General features: G+C 53.8%; 1 protein-coding gene across 1 annotated transcript; it reads right to left on the bottom strand.

Moving 5' to 3' along the window:
- Window positions 1-1,276: 1,276 nt before the first annotated feature.
- On the bottom strand, window positions 1,277-18,975 carry LOC128908316 (SITS-binding protein-like). Its single transcript, XM_054198258.1, has 11 exons — window positions 18,839-18,975; window positions 17,681-18,220; window positions 15,301-15,472; window positions 14,313-14,520; window positions 14,060-14,210; window positions 13,655-13,837; window positions 12,814-13,082; window positions 10,950-11,086; window positions 8,909-9,030; window positions 7,978-8,157; window positions 1,277-2,274 (listed from the first exon to the last, which is right to left on the bottom strand). The coding sequence occupies exons 2-11, from the start codon at window positions 18,137-18,139 to the stop codon at window positions 2,101-2,103; spliced, it is 2,055 nt and encodes a 684-aa protein (XP_054054233.1). The 5' UTR covers window positions 18,140-18,220; window positions 18,839-18,975; the 3' UTR covers window positions 1,277-2,100.
- Window positions 18,976-19,707: the final 732 nt, after the last annotated feature.

Genomic DNA, 19,707 nt, shown 5'->3' with positions numbered 1-19,707 from the left:
GACACAACTGAAATGGTCACTAGAGCAGAATTACCCTAAGGTATCCTTTGTCCCTGTGAAAGTTACCTGTCCACGTCTTATGGAGCTGTTTACCCTCTTTCTGCAGTCCCTGGGGAACTGGGGTCCCCGGGGAAGGTTAGAGGGACATTCACTTTACCTGCGTGGAGGACGACTCTCTGAAGACACTGTTTTCTGCTCGCTGACTTAAAAGGGAGCCAAGATACCAACTTTTAACCACCTAAACTTCAGTGAGAGCTATCTGCGCTCAAAATCACTTCCAAGGCAAGGGCCAGTAAATTAATAGCCGCGCTCAAAAATTTGTGGGAGTCAGAAGACAGGGTCTGTGGTGCCGTATCTCCCCAGCTGACGGCTGTATCCCCCTCGAAAGGCTGATGCTTGTTACTGCGCTCCCCAGCAGCCAGCTCTCAAACAGGAATTCCCAAGGGAAAAGATCCATTTGCAGCGGGCCCAGCTCCCATCCTTACCATATACAACCCTACTACCACCGTCCTTTACGCTTGGAAATTGTTCTTTCCTAAAGATTAGATGAGACAAATAACAAAACATGAGCTAGACCTTGTTTAATGTGTTTGCGGGGAGGCAGTTGTCTAGAATGGTGAAGAGGATCCTGCCGGAATCCCTACAGAGCTGTCACGTACACAAAATATCACTCAGAAGTGGACGAAGACAGAAAAATGAGGCCGCCACCTCTTATTGTTTTTACATCATTTAGTGTTAGTTATTATTATTATTTTCCTAAAGATTCACCATGAACAAGCATGGGCTTGTTGTCTTTTTTTAATCTTCAGCCAGTGGTTAAACCTGGGTTAAAGTTAGAGACTTCTGGAAGCCAAGAACAGCAAAACCTGCTCCTGCCATCGGTCTGACTTCAGGGAGGAGCGGGAGGAAAACGCCAGCACCGTGCGGGATTTGGAGCGGTTTAATCTCTCCAGGCAGAGTCATCGCTCCGTCTCCTCTGTGCCCAGCCGAAGACAGCAGGATTTGGGGGTTTACTCTAAATCGAGATCCAGCTCCCGGGGATTCCTTTCAGGCCAAGTGAGCGAATCGAAGCAGAGCCTTTGGCTCCCAAGGAGTGTGATTTATCTACCAAGACAAACCTCAAATGCCAGCCTTTGAAATCAGCCCATTAGTGAACAGGTCAGCGTCCCATTAATCCACATCTGAGTAGCTAATATAACTTCCCTAAATGGGAATTCAGCATGTGGGACGTCTGTGTTGCCCATGGATACATTTTTGGCTGGATGGAGGAAGGACTGGTCACACTGGATCCCACTTGTAGTGCAAGAAAGAATTGGAAAAAAAAAAGATGAAGTTCAACAAATGGTGAAAAGCACTGGCTGGGGCACGCCGGAGTTGGGGAAGGGATGCTGAGCTCTGGAGTTTTTGTCCCAAGGTGGGCAATCACCCTGTCTGTCCACATCACGCGCTGTTAGAGCCACTCCTTTCTTGATCGAGTTGTTTTTCTTCCACAGAAACCCACTTCCAACAGACCTGGAATTCACCCAGTTTTCCCATTACCCTCAAAGTCAGTCCCTTACCCCCACGGACTCTCCTGGGGGAGCACACACGCAGCATCAGATGGGAGAAGCAGGTAGCACTTAGCACGTGTGATGTCCATGCACACGAATAGAGCTATCACATATTTCAGTTTCCCTGTATGGACTTTTTTTTTTAGTTTAAATGCAAAAAAATCCCATCCGAGCAGAAGCTGATGTTCGTTCATCTCCTGTTCTGGAAAATCCACACTCTGGACAAGGCAGCACCTTTGAGCAGGGTGTCAGGGACCTGGAGATGCTGGATGTGCCACCTGAACACACGCACGCTAACATTTCGCTGGGAAAACCTGGAAGGATGGAGGTCGACGTTCTGCGTGGATGGATATTTGTACCAAAGCTACATTTCCTCTATTGTAGAATAACAACAAATGATAAAAGATTCAAACAGTTTCTGCTGGGAAAAAAAAAAAAATTCTTGGGAAAGTGCAAATAGGCTGAAATAGCCTCAAGGAAGAGCAACCGCATTTGGCCAGTGCTGGTCTGAAAGAGGTCAACTGTCCCAAAGCTGCGGCAGGCTGTGAATTTAGGAGGTTTTTACAAAAACCGGCACCTCTGCAAGGCTGGCAGAGTAGTTCCTGAGGACGGTGCCCCCGTCAAACACGCGGGCGCTGTTGGTGTCCAGCCACAGCTGCCCTTCCCCGGGCAGGTAGATATCTCTCCACGTTTGCCCTTTTTCTGTTATGGGGGCAACCAGGACCTGCAGTGTGGGAAAACAGAGAAAAAAAAAGACATTTAGCACACGGAGGATTAGCCAGGATGTACCCCTGGCTGCCCCAAGGAAGCCACGAGGCTGAAGGGAGACACGAGCAACCCCAGAGCTCAGGAAGCTCATGAGCGTCCATCCACGCAAGCTGCAGGGGCCAAAGTTGGTAAGTTCAAGATTTCCTGAATTGCAGCGAGGAAAAAATGATGCAAAGGCATTCATTTGACCGGGATTGGGATCATTCCTGCCTGAGGTAGCCCCTCGAGTCTATCTAACTCCTATTTTGGAAGACCTGCACTAAGAAAATCCATCAGAAATGCATGTTTCCTACAAAGCAAAGCTCCTCCTCCTAGGCTGGGCAGGAGCTCAGGCTGGCCAGTCGCTCCCGGCCGCCGCGGGTGGGTTCAGGCTCACCCAAAGCAGCTTCTGAGGAGGGAACTGATGGCACAGAGTCATGGCGAGAGACATCCCTGTGCCACGTGGCAGATTTTGGGATTTGTGGAGGAATTGGGAATTTCTCCTTCCTCCCACGACCCTGTGCTTGGGAGGGCCGGGTTCAGGCAGACCCTTTGATACAACTTAATCAACGAAGTCAAATATGATCCAGTCTAAAACCAAGCCGAAACTTGTATTTCAATTGGAAATGAAGATGTTACAGGAGTGGGAGAAGAGTTTTAGCTCCAGGCTGCCCTGGGGAACTCTCCAGGGGACTCAACCCCCTTCACCCCACAAATCGTAGGAGAAAGATTGTATTTTAGCCTCTCGGACTAATTCAGTGTTGCAGGTGATGTAAACTCTAGGAAAAGCTCAAGTTTAAACTCTACAAGATGATGTATACGTTCTCAAGCAACATATTCACATTTATCATTCTACAGACTCAAGGCTCCTTTGGAGATTCAAGGGATTTAGCTGCCCAGTGCCCTCCAGTCTTCATGGAAATCTCAGCTGGTGGCCTTGGCATATGAGTAATTGCATTTTTTTAAAGAGCATATAAAAATAAAAGCACAAAAAAACTTGCTTTTTGGTCAAAACTCAGTGAGCCCCATTTGGACATGGGGCATGAGGAGAAGTGTGTTCTGCTCGCTCCTCCCCAGCAACTCAGCCAAGGTAATCCAGTCTCCAAAGAACGTTAGAGATATTTTTTTTTTTCTTGGTTTATGGGAAAAGCAGCCTTTTACATTACTGAGGTCCTCTGCCTGGTGATGGTGGGGTGAGGAGAGGGGTCCCTGAGGTCTTTTCTCACCTGACTAAAAAGAAAAAGCAGTTTCCAGTATTCCGAGAATATTTATTCCTAATAAATTATTTAACTTGAGAAAATGAAAGAGGTTTTCAGAGCCCTAAATTAAGAGTTTTACAAGGAAAGCAGAGATTTGCTGAAAAGGAAAAGAAAAACCCAAACCACAAACCCAGCTGCTTTGGCTTAAATTTAAATCTGCTTGAACGCTGAGGCTTTGATTTGTGTGTGTGCAGAACAGGGTTCACACGATGAAGAAAGAGGAGACGATAGGAAAATAAATTAAAACTCTAGAAAGGCCACTAAAGCCAAAAAAAAAAGGCTAAACAGCAAAACCGGAGTATGAAGTTTATGAATCAGTCACGCCTAAAGCTCACTTTTGGAGGTCCTGTGACAGCAAAGAGCAAGTGCTTGGGACTCATCCTCCCATCCCCGAGCGATGCTCCTTGGGCCACCCGGCAGCGTTGTCACGGGGGACAGCGTGGTGTCCCGCACAACCCGGGGGACACTTCCAGACCCTCCTGGCCTTTATGAATGTATTCGGCAGCAGGTCCTGGCTCCCCTGCCCCTTCCAGCATCCGCGCTCGCCAGGCGGTCGGCAGTGACAAGCAGTGACGCTGCGTCACCGTCACAAAACAGCACACGCCAGTATGTTTTGCTGAATCACTGCAACTTGTCTCTTCGCTCTTCTATTTCGGCACGCTTTGCTGGAAGGAGCCAATAGTGGCCAGCTCCACTTCCCTTGCCCCGGAGTGGAAATTTGCTCATAATGCTGGAATACGGTCGTGCAGCGTCAAATCCAGTTTCAAGACCTCTAGTAAGGGATCAGAAACTCTTTGGCTTCCCTTTGTAGCCAAAAATCTGACAAAAACCCACTTACTGAGCCCTCCTGCTAATTTGACGGATATGTCATCCGTCTGGATTCAGGTCACGGAATCTTCAGAGTTGGAAGGGACCTCTAGAGATCATCTAGTCCCACTCCCCTGCTAGAGCAGGGTTGCCTAAAGCACATCCCTCAGGGCTGCATCCAGGCGGGTCTTGAAAATCTCCAGAGAAGGGGACTCCACAACCTCCCTGGGCAGCCTGTTCCAGTGCTCTGTCACCCTCACCGTAAAGAAGTTTTTCCGTGTATTTGAACGGAACTTCCTATGTTCCAGCTTGTGCCCATTGCCCCTTGTCCTGTCGCTGGGAACCATTGAAAAGAGCCTGGCTCCGTCCTCCTTAAACCCACCCTTTAGATACTTGTAAAGATTAATCAGGTCCCCCCTCAGCCTTCTCTTCTCCAGGCTAAAGAGTCCCAGCTCTTTCAGCCTTTCCTCATAAGGGAGGTGCTCCAGTCCCACAATCATCTTTGTTGCCCTTCGCTGGACTCGCTCCAGTAGTTCCCTGTCCCTCTTGAACTGGGGAGCCCAGAACTGGACACAGTACTCCAGTTGTGGCCTCACCAGTGCAGAGTAGAGGGGGAGAATGACCTCCCTCGACCTACTGGCCACAGTCTTCCCTATGCAGCCCAGGATGCCATTGGCCTTCTTGGCGACAAGGGCACACTGCTGGCTCATGGATAATTTGCTGTCTACTGCCAAGGTCGAATGTCTGCTGCCAAGAGATCTGGGTTAAGGAGATCTGGGAGTAATGGGTGTACAAACGACAGCCTGAAAAGTCATGTTCCAAAGCAGGGCTATCCTCCCAGCCCAGAGTTTACCCCCCAAAAAAGCCTGGGGCACAACTCAGGGGTGGAGAGGCTTCAGCCGTGGCCCAAAGCACGTTCACTGCACCCCACAGCCCCTGCTTGCGCTGGGGGAGGAGGCTCAAAAGGTCTAGCCCAGTGTCCTCGGATCATACTGGGGCAGAATCGCCCTGTGTATTTTCCAGTAATTTCGTATTAATGACGCTCCAAATTGCACCAAAACCATTTTTGGAGTGTGTTTCTATTCGACCAGCTTCCAAAAGCCAGCTTGGAACTCAGAACTTCCCCTGTCTGGGCTCTCCCGCCACAAGCTCAGGCACTTTTGGCGGCGGGGGAGGATTAAAAAAAACACGTCAGACAAGCTTTTGGCCAGCCTCATATCATGCTTTATCAGAAATGCTTGGCCCTGACAAGTTTATGGAGCAGACGCCACATTTTACCCTATTTTAGGAGCTTTCAGCCAAGCCATGAGTTCACACCTCCTGGAAGATGGGATTGAAGCTGCTCCGGCCTTTTTTTTTCCCCCCTCCGAGTTTGCAATATCTTACTGGGAAGCTGGTCTCACTAACGCAGACCACATTTCTGCCTTGGCCGATACAACTACATCGGGGATTTTTCAGCTCGAGTGATTTTGGGGGAAAAAAGTAAGTTTTAGCTTGCTTGCAGTAACAGCCGAGTCCCAATTCCCACCATTCCTGCTGGAACGGGGGCTCTGCAGTGCATTGGGACAGGGGAAACCCCGCAGCTCCCTCCAGCCTCTGCGCTTGCACAACATCCCTCTAAAATCCATTTGTGCCGAGGATCTGTATTTTTAAAAACATCCCACCTGGTTATTTGAGCTCTTTGCCTTTTAAGAAGCAGCAGAAGGACATTTTATTTTAGCAATTGTCTGCAGTGAAAGTATCCTCTAAAAAAATAAACCAACCTATTCCTTAGTTTGAGGAGGAGGAGGCTGAGGGGAGACCTCATCACTCTCTACAACCACTTGAAAGGACACTGTAGAGAGGTTGGTGCTGGTCTCTTCTCACAGGTAATTAGCGATAGAACGAGAGGGAATGGGTTCAAGCTGCAGCAGGGGAGGTTTAGGCTGGACATTAGGAACAAATTCTTCCCAGAAAGAGTGGTCAGACACTGGAAGAGGCTGCCCAGGGAGGTGGTGGAGTCACCGTCCCTGGATGTGTTTAAGACTCGTTCAGATGTGGTGTTGGGGGATATGGTGTAGGGGAGAACTCTGTAGAGTGGGGTTGGTGGTTGGACTCCATGATCCCAAGGGATTTTTCCAACCTAAATGATTCTATGAGTCTATAAATTGAAACTGCAGAATTTGTGGTAAGAAACTCAAGCTTGGAAGTCAGGTATTGCAGCATCTCTTGGAGGGCACAAGCAGAGCCCGAATAGATAATTCTGAGCACAAGATGCTTTTTTATTAAAACAAGAAAAACTCCCACTGAGCTTTGCTTTTGGGTTTTGGATGTTTTTTAGGATGATGCTGTCCTTATTATTAGGCAGCATCCCCACGTGGAGACAGCCCGACGTGTTGCTGCAAAGTGAACGCAGTAGTATGAACAGAGGATTATGCTTTTAATAAAAAAAACAAAACAAAACAAAACACCCTGTAGGAACTGCCAAGATCTTGAGCTGCTGGGATGCTGCACCCAGGCTAAGTAGGAGGGACAAAGATGAAGTGATGCCACCACGAAAAATAAAAACCCTCCTTACAAAAATGGGAGGATGAGACACGATTTGTTTTAAGAAAGGTCTTTTTCAGAAGACCCAAGTTGTCTTTCCAAGACCTTTTTGATTTAAAGCAGCCATAAATCACGTGATATGTCATGCCACGTACGTGCCAAAGGAACACTTCCCAAGCTGTAATGGGAGGAGGGGGATGTGTTTGCAATGAGGGCGACAAGAGACTCCCCCCTACACAAACCACAACCAAAGCATGAAAACGCCAGACTTGCAAGGAGTATTTACAGCATGAAACACTGAAATCTGAAGGAGGAGGAGAAAAGAAAACTGCAGGGAAAGAGATGCCAGCCATGTTTAAATGTCTACTCGGAAAATGGTTAAAAACATCAATCCATCTTAAACAAGCCACAGGTGTCTTGATAATATTCACCTAACTTGCGGTGGCCTTGTAAATTTGCTGGGCTCCATTCAAAACACTCATATGGGCGGAATAAACCCTGACTATAACTGCCGGGGGGGTAAAGTAGAGATTCAAGTCAATAAATCCTGTAGGCGATACATGGATGGGCAAACGCAACCAGGACATTGATGCCAGCCTGAATTTGGGCCCAAGGTTCTGTCGTCTCCAATGCTTTGTATCTGTTGCAGTTGATTAGGATTGAAAAACCCAAAAAGTGGCTGGAGGAGCTCCCCGAGAGGGCCGGGGAGCTGCACGTTGGGCTGCCCCTTGGCTAATGCAGGTGGGCAACCTTGGATGAAGAACCAGGCTGTAGCTCCAAGGAGCGGGATTAACACCGTGAAAAGAGGGCAAAATTGAGCAATATTGGCCATCAGGAGGCATCCTCTGGCAGAAAGGACTGAAAAATACCCCAAAAGTAAAAAAGAAAGGAAAAGAAGGCTTGTCGACTCTTCATTTTGAATAAATCATCAACCTGAAGGAACCAACAGGGTCCATCCACCCTTTGGTTTCAAGCAGCCTTTGAGCTGTGTATTCAGGTAGGATGCAGAGAGGTGGGTGAGTGAGCGCAGGGGGCACCTTATTGCCCCCAATTACCCTTTGAGGGAGTTCAGCCTCTGCATTTCCTACCTCATCTCCAATGAGAAATTCGTCCTCTATGGTGAAAGCGGTTGGATCTGTGGGACTGAGCCACCACGCTGGCCGGAAGATGGGGTACCCCAACCGAAGCCATTCCTCGCTGTATTTTATGATGAGTGGCACAACGAAGTCCCGGTGCCTCTGTATGCATTGCCGGGTAAGATTCAAGACCTGCGGGGGCGGAAGGAAAAAAAACCCATGACAAGGCCTTCATCCAATAAACCGCAAAGCAAGACGAAATATAAAATAAAAATAAACGTATATATTCCCTTGGGAAGAGAGAGCACTGAATTGCGATGTCCTGGTCAAGTCATGGCAGCCAACAAGGCAGAAACAGGGTTGATAGAATGGCTTTATTCCCATTTAGATGTGGAAGCTGGGGATCGCAGCTGGCAGGTGATACCACCTGGGGTGCTAACGTCTCTAACCACAGCAACGAACGCTTTTGCTGCGTTTTTAATTTAATGACTTCTCCCCCCATTCCCCAGTTTTAAGAATTACTCTCCCCTCTATTGCCCTAAAGGTGACATCCCTGGGAAAATGCCTCCAACTGTTTAAAAAGATCTTGAATGTGAATCTGAGCCTTCACTCTACTGTAGATATTAACTATTTGATCACACTGTAATTAAACAACTCCGGCAGCAAAAGGGAGGGGGAGAGACATGGCAGTTGCTGTCATTTCCACAGGCGTTGTGGACACCAGCCCCACGGATGCTCGTAGCTGAAGAATAAAGCCAGGGAAACTCACGTTAATTTTGCAGCAAAACCACTGCTGCGAGCCCGCGGCGGTCTGGTGGCTGGGGCAGAGGGCAGGGTTTGTGGGCAGCAAGAAGAGGACAGTGATTTTTAGGCTCAGCTTTCCCCAGTAGGGACCTCCGTGGCTTTTGGGGGTGTTTGTCACGTAAGGGCCGGGGGTACGCACCCAGGCGTCACAGCAGAGCCAGGGCGGCGTGCTGAAGGCCATCACGGGGAGGAACGTCACCAGCTGCAGCCACCGCACATAGAGCTCCGGGTCCCCTGGGGTGTCACCGGCCAGGCTCCCTCCTGCCGGGGACAAGTGATGGCGGGATGAGTCCCAAAGGACCCACTCTCCATGTGGACAGGGCACGGTACCCCATTGCAAAAGGAGCCCCGTTCTCCCCTCCCATGTTTTTCTTCATAGAATCACGGAATGGTTTGGGTGGGAAGGGACCTTAGAGATCATCCAGTGCCACCCCCTGCCCTGGGCAGGGACACCTCCCACCAGCCCAGGTTGCTCCAAGCCCCGTCCAACCTGGCCTTGAACCCCTCCAGGGATGGGGCAGCCACAGCTTCTCTGGGCAACCTGGGCCAGGGGCTCACCACCCTCACAGCCAAGAATTTCTTCCTCACATCTCATCTCAATCTCCCCTCTTTCAGTGTAAAACCCTTCCCCCTCGTCCCATGGCTCCCCTCCCTGATCCAGAGTCCCTCCCCAGCTTTCCTGGAGCCCCTTGAGGGCCTGGAAGGGGCTGGAAGGTCTCCCTGGAGCCATCAAACATCAATCAGCCATCCCTCTCCGGCCCTTTTAGGACCGGGCGTACTGGGGGTAATGTCTCAGGAGTTCTTAAATTTTAGCAGAACATCGTAAAAAGGGATTTCTCTCCTGCAAAGAAAAGCATTGGGAAAACACTGGACTTTCCTGCCACTTTGATGGGCAAAGACGAAGCATTACGGGGAAAATACTCCTGTAATTTGGATCCCTCTAAATTCATAGAGAAAAAATTGGTGGAGAAGAAGAGTATTGCTAATTAACCAGAAACATGGACTGGAAGGGGATTCCAGTTCCCCTCCAAAACACCACAGAGGGGCTTGGGAAGGACAGGAGAGGATGGGATGGGACAGGGAAAGGGAAACGAAGCCCCCAGGGCTGGAGCGTCCCCAGGACCCATCGCTCTGAGAATCTGGCAGAGCTTCCCCTAGAAACGGCACAGAACACCCCAACGCCGAGGGCTCACCCAAACCATCCACGAAACCCCGTTTCCCCCAGAGGCTTTTCCCCTCCCTTGTGTCTCCAAAGCTGTGGTGACACAACCCGATGGACCACAACTCGATGGACCACACGTCCCAGCAGCACATCCCACAACCCGCCCCACGCAGGGGATCTGCTCCCTCATCCGGCCCCGCTGCAACAAGCCCATGGGTTCAACATCTCCTCGGGGAGGGAACTGGCAGGCTGTGGTTGCCTAAGCCTTGTTTTCTAGGAAAAACTGGCTAAAAAGAGAGTCCAAATTGAAAAATTGCTCAACGACCCCCTTTTTCAGGGCTGTCTTTGCAGCTCTGCTCTCTGGGTCTGATGCCTCATGTGCAGCCTCTGCCGGCTCGGGGCACGTTTTAAACACAAAGAACCCGGTCACCTCCAAGAAGAGGGGAAAAACGAGCTGCTTGGCCCCCGTTAAAGGATTGTTTCTCGACTTTTATCATTTTTTTTTTTTTTTTTTTTTTTTTTTTTTTAAGGATTTCTCAAGCCATTGTTCTTTGGAGCAGAAAAGCAAACTTGGAGCAGGGCTGCTGGTGTTTTAGGAATATCCGTTTCCCAGCCAGGAGCCCGGACAGGCGGTTTCCCAGCCGCGGGCTCCCTCCCTGCCTTCGCCGGGTGGGATTTGGCTCAGGCAGAGCCGCGGGAGGCGGCCGCTGCCCTCCACCTGCAGGCAACCAGCTCTGCCAAGGGCATCCCCAGCGACCCGGCTGCCTACTAAAATTTAAAACATCTTTTTTTTTTGTTTGTTTTCAATTCCTCAGCCGATGCCCTAGTGACATTCAACCCAGTCAAGTCGACACGGCAAAAATTTGGGTACCGGGAACGAAGTGCTTCATGCCTCCCTACAGCACAGCCGAGCCGGAGCATGCACACACCTCCCGCGCTCCTCCCGCCCGAGCGGCCGCTGCCAAAGTCTCTGCAGAAAAGCCGGAGGTAGTGGAAAAAGCAGGAAAGAAGGTATTACCTACTGCGTCGGGGATGAAGAAGTTGTAGCCCAAGAGGCTGTAGTGCAGCACGGAGGGAATGACCCCCTTCAGCCCCGCGTGGCTCCAGTCGGAGCGCAGGGGGCTCATCTGGACGAAGAGCGGGAGGTGACTGGATCTGGGGGAGACAAGCACAAACCCAGCGTCTTCAGATGGCTCGCAGGAGCCAGAGCTCCCCGGCTGTGGTCAGATGGGGGTTTCTCCAACCACTTGGCATCTCCCTTGGAGGGGGATCGGTGCTCCTCAACAGCACTCCCACCCTATCGAGTTTGGCACCCCCAGTCCTCCTCCCTCTCCCCAGATGCCCTACTCAAAGCTTTCCTTCTCCTGGCCTGATCCCACGAGGGTCACAATTCAGTGGCAGCACAGCCACGCTCTGGGTTGTCGCCACACTGACCCTGATGGGAAAACGCTCACAGAAAACACACCCGCGGCACCGGCTGGGGTGTCCCAACGGCACCCTCAGCCCCGGGTCCACGCGGTTCCCCAGACCCAAAGCACGAACCTCCTTGTGACAGGGGTGGCCTGGGGGACGAGTCCTGCGGGGAGGCTTTCTCCTCCTGGCTTTCATTTGTGCTCATCTGTTTCACACTGAGCAGCTCTTATTCCTGACAGCGGTTCTATCCGGAGGAAAACATTATTTTCCCCGTGTTTTTTTTTTTTTTTTAATTTTTTTTCCCTGTAGCATTTCTATGCCTTGGGTTTACTCGGGAGGGCAGGGGGTCATGTCATCAAGCAGCCTGGTGCTGGAGACAGTGTTTCTGGTGGCCAAAAATGGTCAAATCTGGACCTTCGTGATGAGCTTTGGCTTGAAAAATGGTCTGGAGCTCATCTAACTGAGGGGGGTTTTTGGTCCGAGTCTTCTTACTCCTGGAGTTTGGGTTCCTCCTCAACTTCCCACCCATCCGCTGACTCCCCAAAGGTCTCCCAGGGACACTTCTTCATCTCAGGAGGTGCTAAGGCCAATGCGTTGTTTATGAAATACTTCTGGCATGGAAACTGCCCACCAGGAAAGGTATGATCCCAGACAGACTGAAAAATGGTCAGAAAAGGGGCTATTTCCAGTACTCTGGTTTTGCAGATGGCTGAGTAAGAGCCCGTCACCGCCTCGGCATGCGAAACTTTGCTTTTTCTTTGGAAATGAACTATTTTGAAGTTGCTTTCTCATGCAATTTACCATCAGTGCCTCATCCACAACATGAAATAAGTCATTTTGGAAACAGCCCGCGTATCGCTTTGCATCTGCCAGGCATAAGAATAATGGGGGAAAAAGAACAGTAATAGTTTTTGGTGCCTTGAACCAAAGGGTTTCGAGGCACGTTACAACTCTAATTAGCGTTAACCCTGTTGTGGGCTATGCAAGCATGAAAGGTCAGAACACTGCAGTCGTCTGACACTACGAGCAACTACGGGCACAGGGGTTTGGCCAGGGCTCCAGGGCTGACCCTCTCCCTTCTGCAGAAGGAGCAGCGACCCCAAGCTTGAATGGCCGTAAGTGACAAGATGCATTTTTACTGCACCTGGCGTTAACGCATTTAGGCATTTTTATGCTCCGAGACATTAAAAAAAAAATATTAAAATGCTCCGAGAGAGGAAGAGGAGATGCGAGAGTGACCCCTCCTTACATATCCCCCCAGACCACCTCCGCGCTGCTCCCCTGGGTGCTGAGCATCCCAAGGGCACGGTTAAAGCATCACCTCAACCACAGAATCACAGAATGGCAGGGGTTGGAAGTGACCTCTGGAGATCATTACGTCCGCCCCCGGCCAGAGCAGGGTATCTCAGGTTATCAACCATCTCCTGCAGCCGTCGGCGCCAGCGCAGCGTCTCCTCCGCGGTACCCACCTGGCGCCGGCGCTGATGATGGTGGTGTTCCCCAGTGTCGCCAGTGCCGCCGCCAGCGCCGCGGTGTACCGGTCGCCCACCAGCTCCGCGGGAGGCGGCACGGCTCGATCCAGGAGGGCATTGCCCTCGGCGCCCTCGAACACCACGTACGCGGCCCCCAGCGCCTGCCGCAGCCGCCGGGCACGTGCCAGGAACCAGCCCAGCGCCGCCTCGCTGGTGACGTTCAGGCGGGCACAAAGCTGCCCCTTCCACATGGTCAGCAGAGGGATCTGCAGCAGGAGGGGGGAAAAACAGCTGTTAGACCCAAAAAACATCCCCCAGCGCTGGTGCGTGAGGCCGGAGGATGCCTGCGCGGCTCAAATCCCGCCGTACCGCGATTTGCAGCATCACGGTACAGCGCATAAAGGTGTAAGCCCTCTCTCACCCCCCTCAAAACCCCCCAGCCGAAGGCAGACTGGCACAGAACCATAGAACTGCCCGGTTGGAAGAGAAGGGACCTTCTGATCATCGAGTCCGACCATCAACCCAACACTGAGAAAACCCATCGCTAAACCATATCTCTAAGCACTGTGTCTACCCGCCTTTTAAATATCATCGAAATGATTGCGAAAAAGGGAATTGGGGGGGACTTTCTGAATAACAGCAGCTTTTAAGAATATCTTTTAGAAGTGGAAATTCGAAAGCTGCTTCTTTATGGAACGGGAGAAAAGCGGCTCCCCCAGGCATCACTTTGCCCCCAGGGCAGGAGGACCGGGCTGTCCCTCTCTGCGGGCATTTGTTCAGCTTTAATTTTGGTTTTGGGTGGAGCAGGAGGCCCGGGGGGTGGAGGGGGGTGCGGTACCGGGGGCTGCAGGCTCAGCCAGTAGCCGTCCGTCTGCCCGTGCCGCAGGGAGCGCAGGAAGAGCGGGGAGGCGATGCTGGTGTACGGCGACAGCGTGATGGAGAGCTGCAGCGGCGCGACCAGGGACGGGTCCCAGGTGCCGGCCGAGTCCTGCCGCTTCCTCGGCTCCGGGGGGACGTGGTCCTGCAGGGGAGGGACGGGCAGGAGAAGGGGTTTGGTGTGAGCGGCAAAGCCACCGCGCACTCGGTGTCACCGCCTGCGCGGGGTGACACTCCGAACCGAGCGTCCCTCCTCGGGGAGGGGAGCACAAGCGGGCGCGTTCGCATTTCACACGGAGGGGTGTCGCGGGCCGATGGCAGCTCTCCGTCCGCCTCTCCAGCCCGAGGCCGGCAGGACGGGACGTACCGCGGCGGCGAGAACGGCGGTGCAGCGCTCGCCCAGGGCCAGGACCCCCTCCTGAAGGCGATGCCGCTTCAGTCTCTTGGCCAGTGACCTCAAACCTCGCTTTATTTTGGCGGCCGAACCCTCCGGGCCGTGGTACCGCCAGATGGGAGACCTGTGGGGGGGAAAGAGCCCGGAGCGGGGGTCGTACCTTGTGCCGGCACAAGATGCTCAGGGAAGTGACCGGGACGAGGAGCAGAGGGAAGGGACATCTCACCCCAGGAGGGCCGTGTCCGGCATGGCCCGCGCCGTCCCCGCCAGCTGGGTGCCCACATGCCGGTGGGCAGCTGCCATGTCGGGGCTGAGGCAGAGCCGGTAGCCCAGCGGCACTGCCGGTCTCCCCGCCGGCGACTCCAGGCAGAAATGCCGATTGCTCTCCAGCGAGAGGAAGAGGGGCACGTCGGGCGCCGCCGTCACCGTCACCCCTTTGGGGAGAGAAGAGGAAAACGTGTCTCAGCAAAGCGCCTGGCTCCTCTCGGTCCTCGCGCCGGTGGCCGTGGGGACAGGGGTGCACGGGGCAGAGCCTAACTGGTACTGGGACCTCCCGGAATGATCCCGGCACACAAGCAAATCTCCACTCTCTACCTCCACTCTTCCCTTTTAACCTCCAAAATGCCTTTCAAGGGCTGGATTTGGTCCATTTCTTGCCTTTTTGCTCTGCATTCAGCTTAGGCAGCGGCTTCAGCTTCCTCAGTGCAGGGTGGCTGCAGGTCAACTGATTAATTTGGGGGAAGAAGTTTGGCGTTCTGCAGAATAATCCAAATATCCACCCAAAAATGGCAGCGGCAGCTGAATTCGCAGCCACATCCAGCATCCCATGGGAGTGCTGGGGACCTGGGAGCTCGGGGTGAAGCCACCCGAGCGGCGCTGGAGGATGTGGCGCTGGACACGGATCTCTGCTTAAAAAAGAGAGAACCAGACACACCAAGAGCGTGGGATTTCCCTGGGGGGACTCGGGCCACCCCCATCCTCTCGGGCACTGACTCGTAAACACAGCTGAGGTTTAATGTCACGGCCTTTTCCACAGGGATGGGGCAGCGTGGGACCCGTCCCTCCTCCCCCGCTGCCAGGTGTCACAGCATTTGTGGGATATTTCAATCTCGGAGGCGCCCGCCCTGCTCTTTGTTTTATAGACGAGGGGAGGGATGGAGAGCCACGGGGCTAAAGCAGAAGGGCGTTGGACGGGGAAGGTTGCAGTTAGTTACCTGTGGAGCCTAAGAAGTACCTCTCCAGGACTGGCCCGTAGCCGTGGGGGCTCTCGCCGAAGTCGCCGCTGACGAAGGGCTGCGCCGGGCTCTCGGCACCGTTGAGCGGCCAGCGCTGGGCACGGACGCTCGCCCCTCCGTACCAGGAGACGTTGGCCATGGAGAAGCAGTCCTGCAGCCAAGAGAGCGGCATCAGGTGACGAGAAACGCCTCGGGGGAGGATGGACGCGCGAATAATTGCATTCGGAGAGGGGAAAACCCCCGCCTGTTGCTCCAGTGTTGTCAGAGCGGTCACAGGACGGGTCTTTTCCCAGGGAGAAGAATCCCAACCCCATGAGATTTGGGGGTTTTCTGCAGAAAGTGGGCGCTCGCTCTTTGCTTTCCGCATCTAAACTGGTAGAAGGTGCTTGGGTTTAAAACTTTTCCTCCACCAGAACAAGAGCTGGACTTCCAGGTACCAAAAAATGCAGAAATTCTGCCCAATGGCTTGATTTCTCAGCCTGCGGTTTAGTAAAGTTGTCAAACGGTGTAAGAGTAGGAAGAGAAAAAAAATAAATTGCAGCAAGAGTCAGTGGTGCAAGTTATACACTTTGTTTACCTCGAATAACAAAAAAAGAGTCTTAACTTGCTAATTAAAGTCAAAGACAACATTTTTTCTTCCTTTTCCCCTTAAGCCCCTGAGTTCAACATGGGGGTGGAGGAATATGAAAATCCCACCGCAGGAATGAAAACTCTGTGGCTTAAAAATCACAGTTTCCTTTAAAATTTAAAAAAAAAACAAAAACAAAACAACAAAACCAACCCAAAAAAAAGGGGGAAAAAAAAGGAAAAAGGGGGAAAAAGGGGGAAAAAGGGGGAAAAAGGGGGAAAAAGCTCTCCTAGCTGCCTTCCGCAGCGTTCCTGGGTGACCGTGCTGCCCTCCCCAGTTGCGTGCACGCAGGGAGGTGTTTACCCTCCATGAGGACCCATCTCCACGGCACCGCAGCCTCCCCGGGGTAAACGGTGGGTTTCCCGCTGTCTCCCAAGGCAAAGCCCTGCTGTTCCCGCAGGGCGGATAATGAAAAGTATTTCCCTCGTGAGGCCCAAAGCAATTTGGGGGGGGCTGACGGGGGCAGCGGAGCAACGAGCCGTCTCTGAAAGCCACCGGTCCCGGGGCACATCCCCGTCCTTCACCCGCCTCCGTCGGGAAACCATCCCTTCTCGCTTCCAGGCCTCCGAGGCTTTCCCCTTTCTGCCAGCGCGGGGGATCAGCAGGGTTTAGCCTCCCGCGTGACTCCACGGCCGGGGACGGGCCTCTCCGAAAGCCCGGGGGCTCGGGCCTGGGGGGACGGACCCCGGCACCCCCAGCTCAGCCGAGTCCAACGGATCCCCGAGCCCCATCCCGCCACGGGGGCAGCGAGAGGCTCCGTCTCACTGGGATGGGGAGAGGAGACGTAAATTATTGAAGTGGAAACCCTGGAGGCTGAGAAGAGCTGTACCAGGTGTCAGCTGAGCGAGTTACACCAGCTGGGAAAGGGGGGCGGAATAAAACCCCATTCTTAACTCTTAAATTTCACTGGGTCATATTTTCCAATAGTTTGGTTTAGGGCTTTTTTTTGTTTTGGGTTTTGGTTTTTTTTTTTTTGAAAAGTGGGAAAAGCTCTATTCTAGCTTGCGCATCCTCCCAACCGCCCCAAACCGACGCCAGCGAAGGAAACCAGCCCCACGCGCAGCGCTTGAGTTCAGGCAACAGCTTCCACCGGCCCAACGCGATGCCAACAGGCGATTTACGGCTAATGGGGAAAATTCCCCATCCCCGCAGGATCCCACCCCGCTGCCTCGCCTGTCCCGAGGGCTCCCAGACCACGCTCCGGCGGGGTTTTTCCTTCCCCTCCCCAAGGCTGGTTTTCAGAGTCTGCTTTTATTTAACCGAGGGAGAAAACCGGGAAGGATACACAAAAAGAAAAAAGCCACCATAAATTTTTGCAGCCGCAGACGTGGCTGAGGCCCGTCCCGAGAGAGCTGCCACATTGTGCCTGTGGTCGGAAGGGACCTTTCCGAGCTCCTCGCGTCCCTCGCCAGCATTGTGATCTTAAGCCGTTATTTATTCGGTCTCTATATAAACAGGGCTCTGCCACCCCGGGGTCACCACTGCGGCACCGGCAGGCAGCGGCCGCGGCCCCTCGGTGTTTTGGGGGCTCAGCATCACGGCATGAGGCTTCCAAGGGGGCTTTTCCCACCCGGGACCTTCCGGGTACCGGAGGCTTTGGAAGACCCCGAGCATGGTGCGACCCCACAACCCTGTGGGGACATTGTGTGTTCAGGCCAGATCCTCCCCCCGCTTTGGCTGGTTTTACCCCAAAGGCCGCGGTGCGGAGCAGGGCGCGGGGGTCCCCGTTACCTTCAGCGCCACGTCGGGGCGCAGCGGGGTCCAGCGGACGCCGTAGCACTCGGTGCCGGGGGCCGGCGGGGGCTCGAGGGAGACCCGCAGCTCGGCGTCCTCCTCCCAGGCGTAGCAGAACTGCCCGCCGTCGTGCCAGCAGCGGTCCCGCGGCGGAGGGGGCTCGGCGGCCGGCACGCCGCCCACCGCCACCACCGCCGCCGTCCGCCCCGCTGGCAGCGCCCGCAGCAGCAGGGCCCCCCGCCGGCGCTCCCACAGCACCCCCCCGGCGCGGCCCCGCAGCACCCACTCCTCCGGGGGCTGCTCCAGCGCCTGCCAGGAGATGATGCCGATGGTCATGGCGAAGAAGACGGCCACGCCGAGGCAGCCCAGGGCACCTTTCCAGGGCTCCGTCATCTCCCTGAAGCCCAAGGTCCAGGTGGCTTCGGGGATCTGGCCGGTGGGGCGGGCGAGGGGCATGGTGCGATGGCGGGGGGATGCTCCGGCTCCTCTCCCTCTCCCCTCCTGCAGCAGCACAAGGAAGAAAGCCCTCCTCTTGGACTGCTCCGAAAGAATATTAAGAAAAAAAAAAAAAAAAAAAGAAGAGGTTAAAAAAAAAAAAAAAACAAGAAGAGGTTAAAAAAAAAAAAAATGAAGCCTCAGCTCTTTTCTCCTCGCAGTAACCCGAAGGTAAGAGAACTCCCTTTCGCAGCCTCCCTCTGCTCACAGCCGCCGGCAAATCCCGCTGTCGGGCTCGGCGCTGGCTGCGGCAACAAAGCCCCCACGGCGGGGGTCAGCTCAACCCCGGGCACGGCCGGTGACACCCGGTCAGTGTCACCAAACACCGACCCGACAGGGACGAACACGCGCGGCCAAAGGCCAGGGAGGGGAGAGGGGGCAGCGCCGGAGCCTCCGCGGCGCTTTGGGATGTTCCTTCTCGGTTTGCAGAGCAGCAGTGAGTAGCCGGGGGGGGCAGAGAAAATATCGCAGGGGCGGTTAGAGAAAGGCAGGGGGTTAATCAGCGCCGGGTTTCCATCCCCCTTCCTTCTCGCCTGTAGAAGTGTTTGATAACGCCCAGAGCAGGGAGAAGGAGCCACCCGTGTGCCACCTCTCCCCGGCCCAGCGCGGCCACCCATCGCGTTCCCCTGCCACCCCCTCCCACCACCCCGCGGCTGTTACCTAAAGGCAGGTGAAGAGATGCTTCAGCAGCCCCCAAAAGTGGTCGTCGGTGGCCGAGCACTCACGCCCCGATTTTTTCCGCCCTCGCGTCGGGTTTTTCCTCCTCTTTCCCCGGGAGTCGTTTTTCCTCCCGGCCGCGTCCGAGACCTGCCCAGCCGAGGCAACCTGATCCACACCAACCCAGCAGCGTCACCCGAGAGGAGACACGGCCTGCTCCCTCCCACCCTGCGCCTATCCTCAGGTAGGCACATCAGCAACAGAGGCAGGAAATTAAAAAAAAATCATTTTAAGAAGCATGTATTTATATGGGAATAATTTTAAAGGGAGTTTTTGCAAAGCTAGTGAGTTGGCTCCGGCTGAGCCCTTACTACACACCTGCGAATCCACACACGAGAGCGCCGTGGCAGTGCTAAGCCTCCCCATTCCGCCGCTTTGGCTGTTTTGGTTTGTTATTATTGCATTCTGGGGGATTTTCTCGCTCCCAATGAGCTGCGGGGGCTCCCTGTGGGTCACCCCCAGGGCTGCGGGACAGGGTGCTGCCCGCACCCGGGGGCTGAGCTCCCGTGCAGGGGCAAGCGGCTCCCTGGGGCTGTTGCCATCCCTAACGGAGCGGAAAACTCTGGAAATCTGGGATTTCCACCCCCTTTCTATGCCCCACGCACTCATCGCGCCAGTCCTTCCCCCTGCCTGCGGGTGACTGGGGAAGACCCACATTGTGCGACCAATGCCACAACCCGACGGCTGCCAGGCTGTAAAAAAATAATAATAATAGAGATTTTAATGAGTTTCCCCATCCTGCATCCGGGTGAAACCCCGACAAGCCCAAGCCCTGAACCCAAAGACAAAAGCACTACTCACCCCAGGAGATG

This window comes from Rissa tridactyla, chromosome 4 (genome assembly GCF_028500815.1).
Source record: "Rissa tridactyla isolate bRisTri1 chromosome 4, bRisTri1.patW.cur.20221130, whole genome shotgun sequence".
Classification (NCBI taxonomy): Eukaryota; Metazoa; Chordata; class Aves; order Charadriiformes; family Laridae; genus Rissa; species Rissa tridactyla.
Note: the sequence above shows the minus strand (reverse complement) of the source record. Positions and strands in the feature narration are given on the sequence as shown.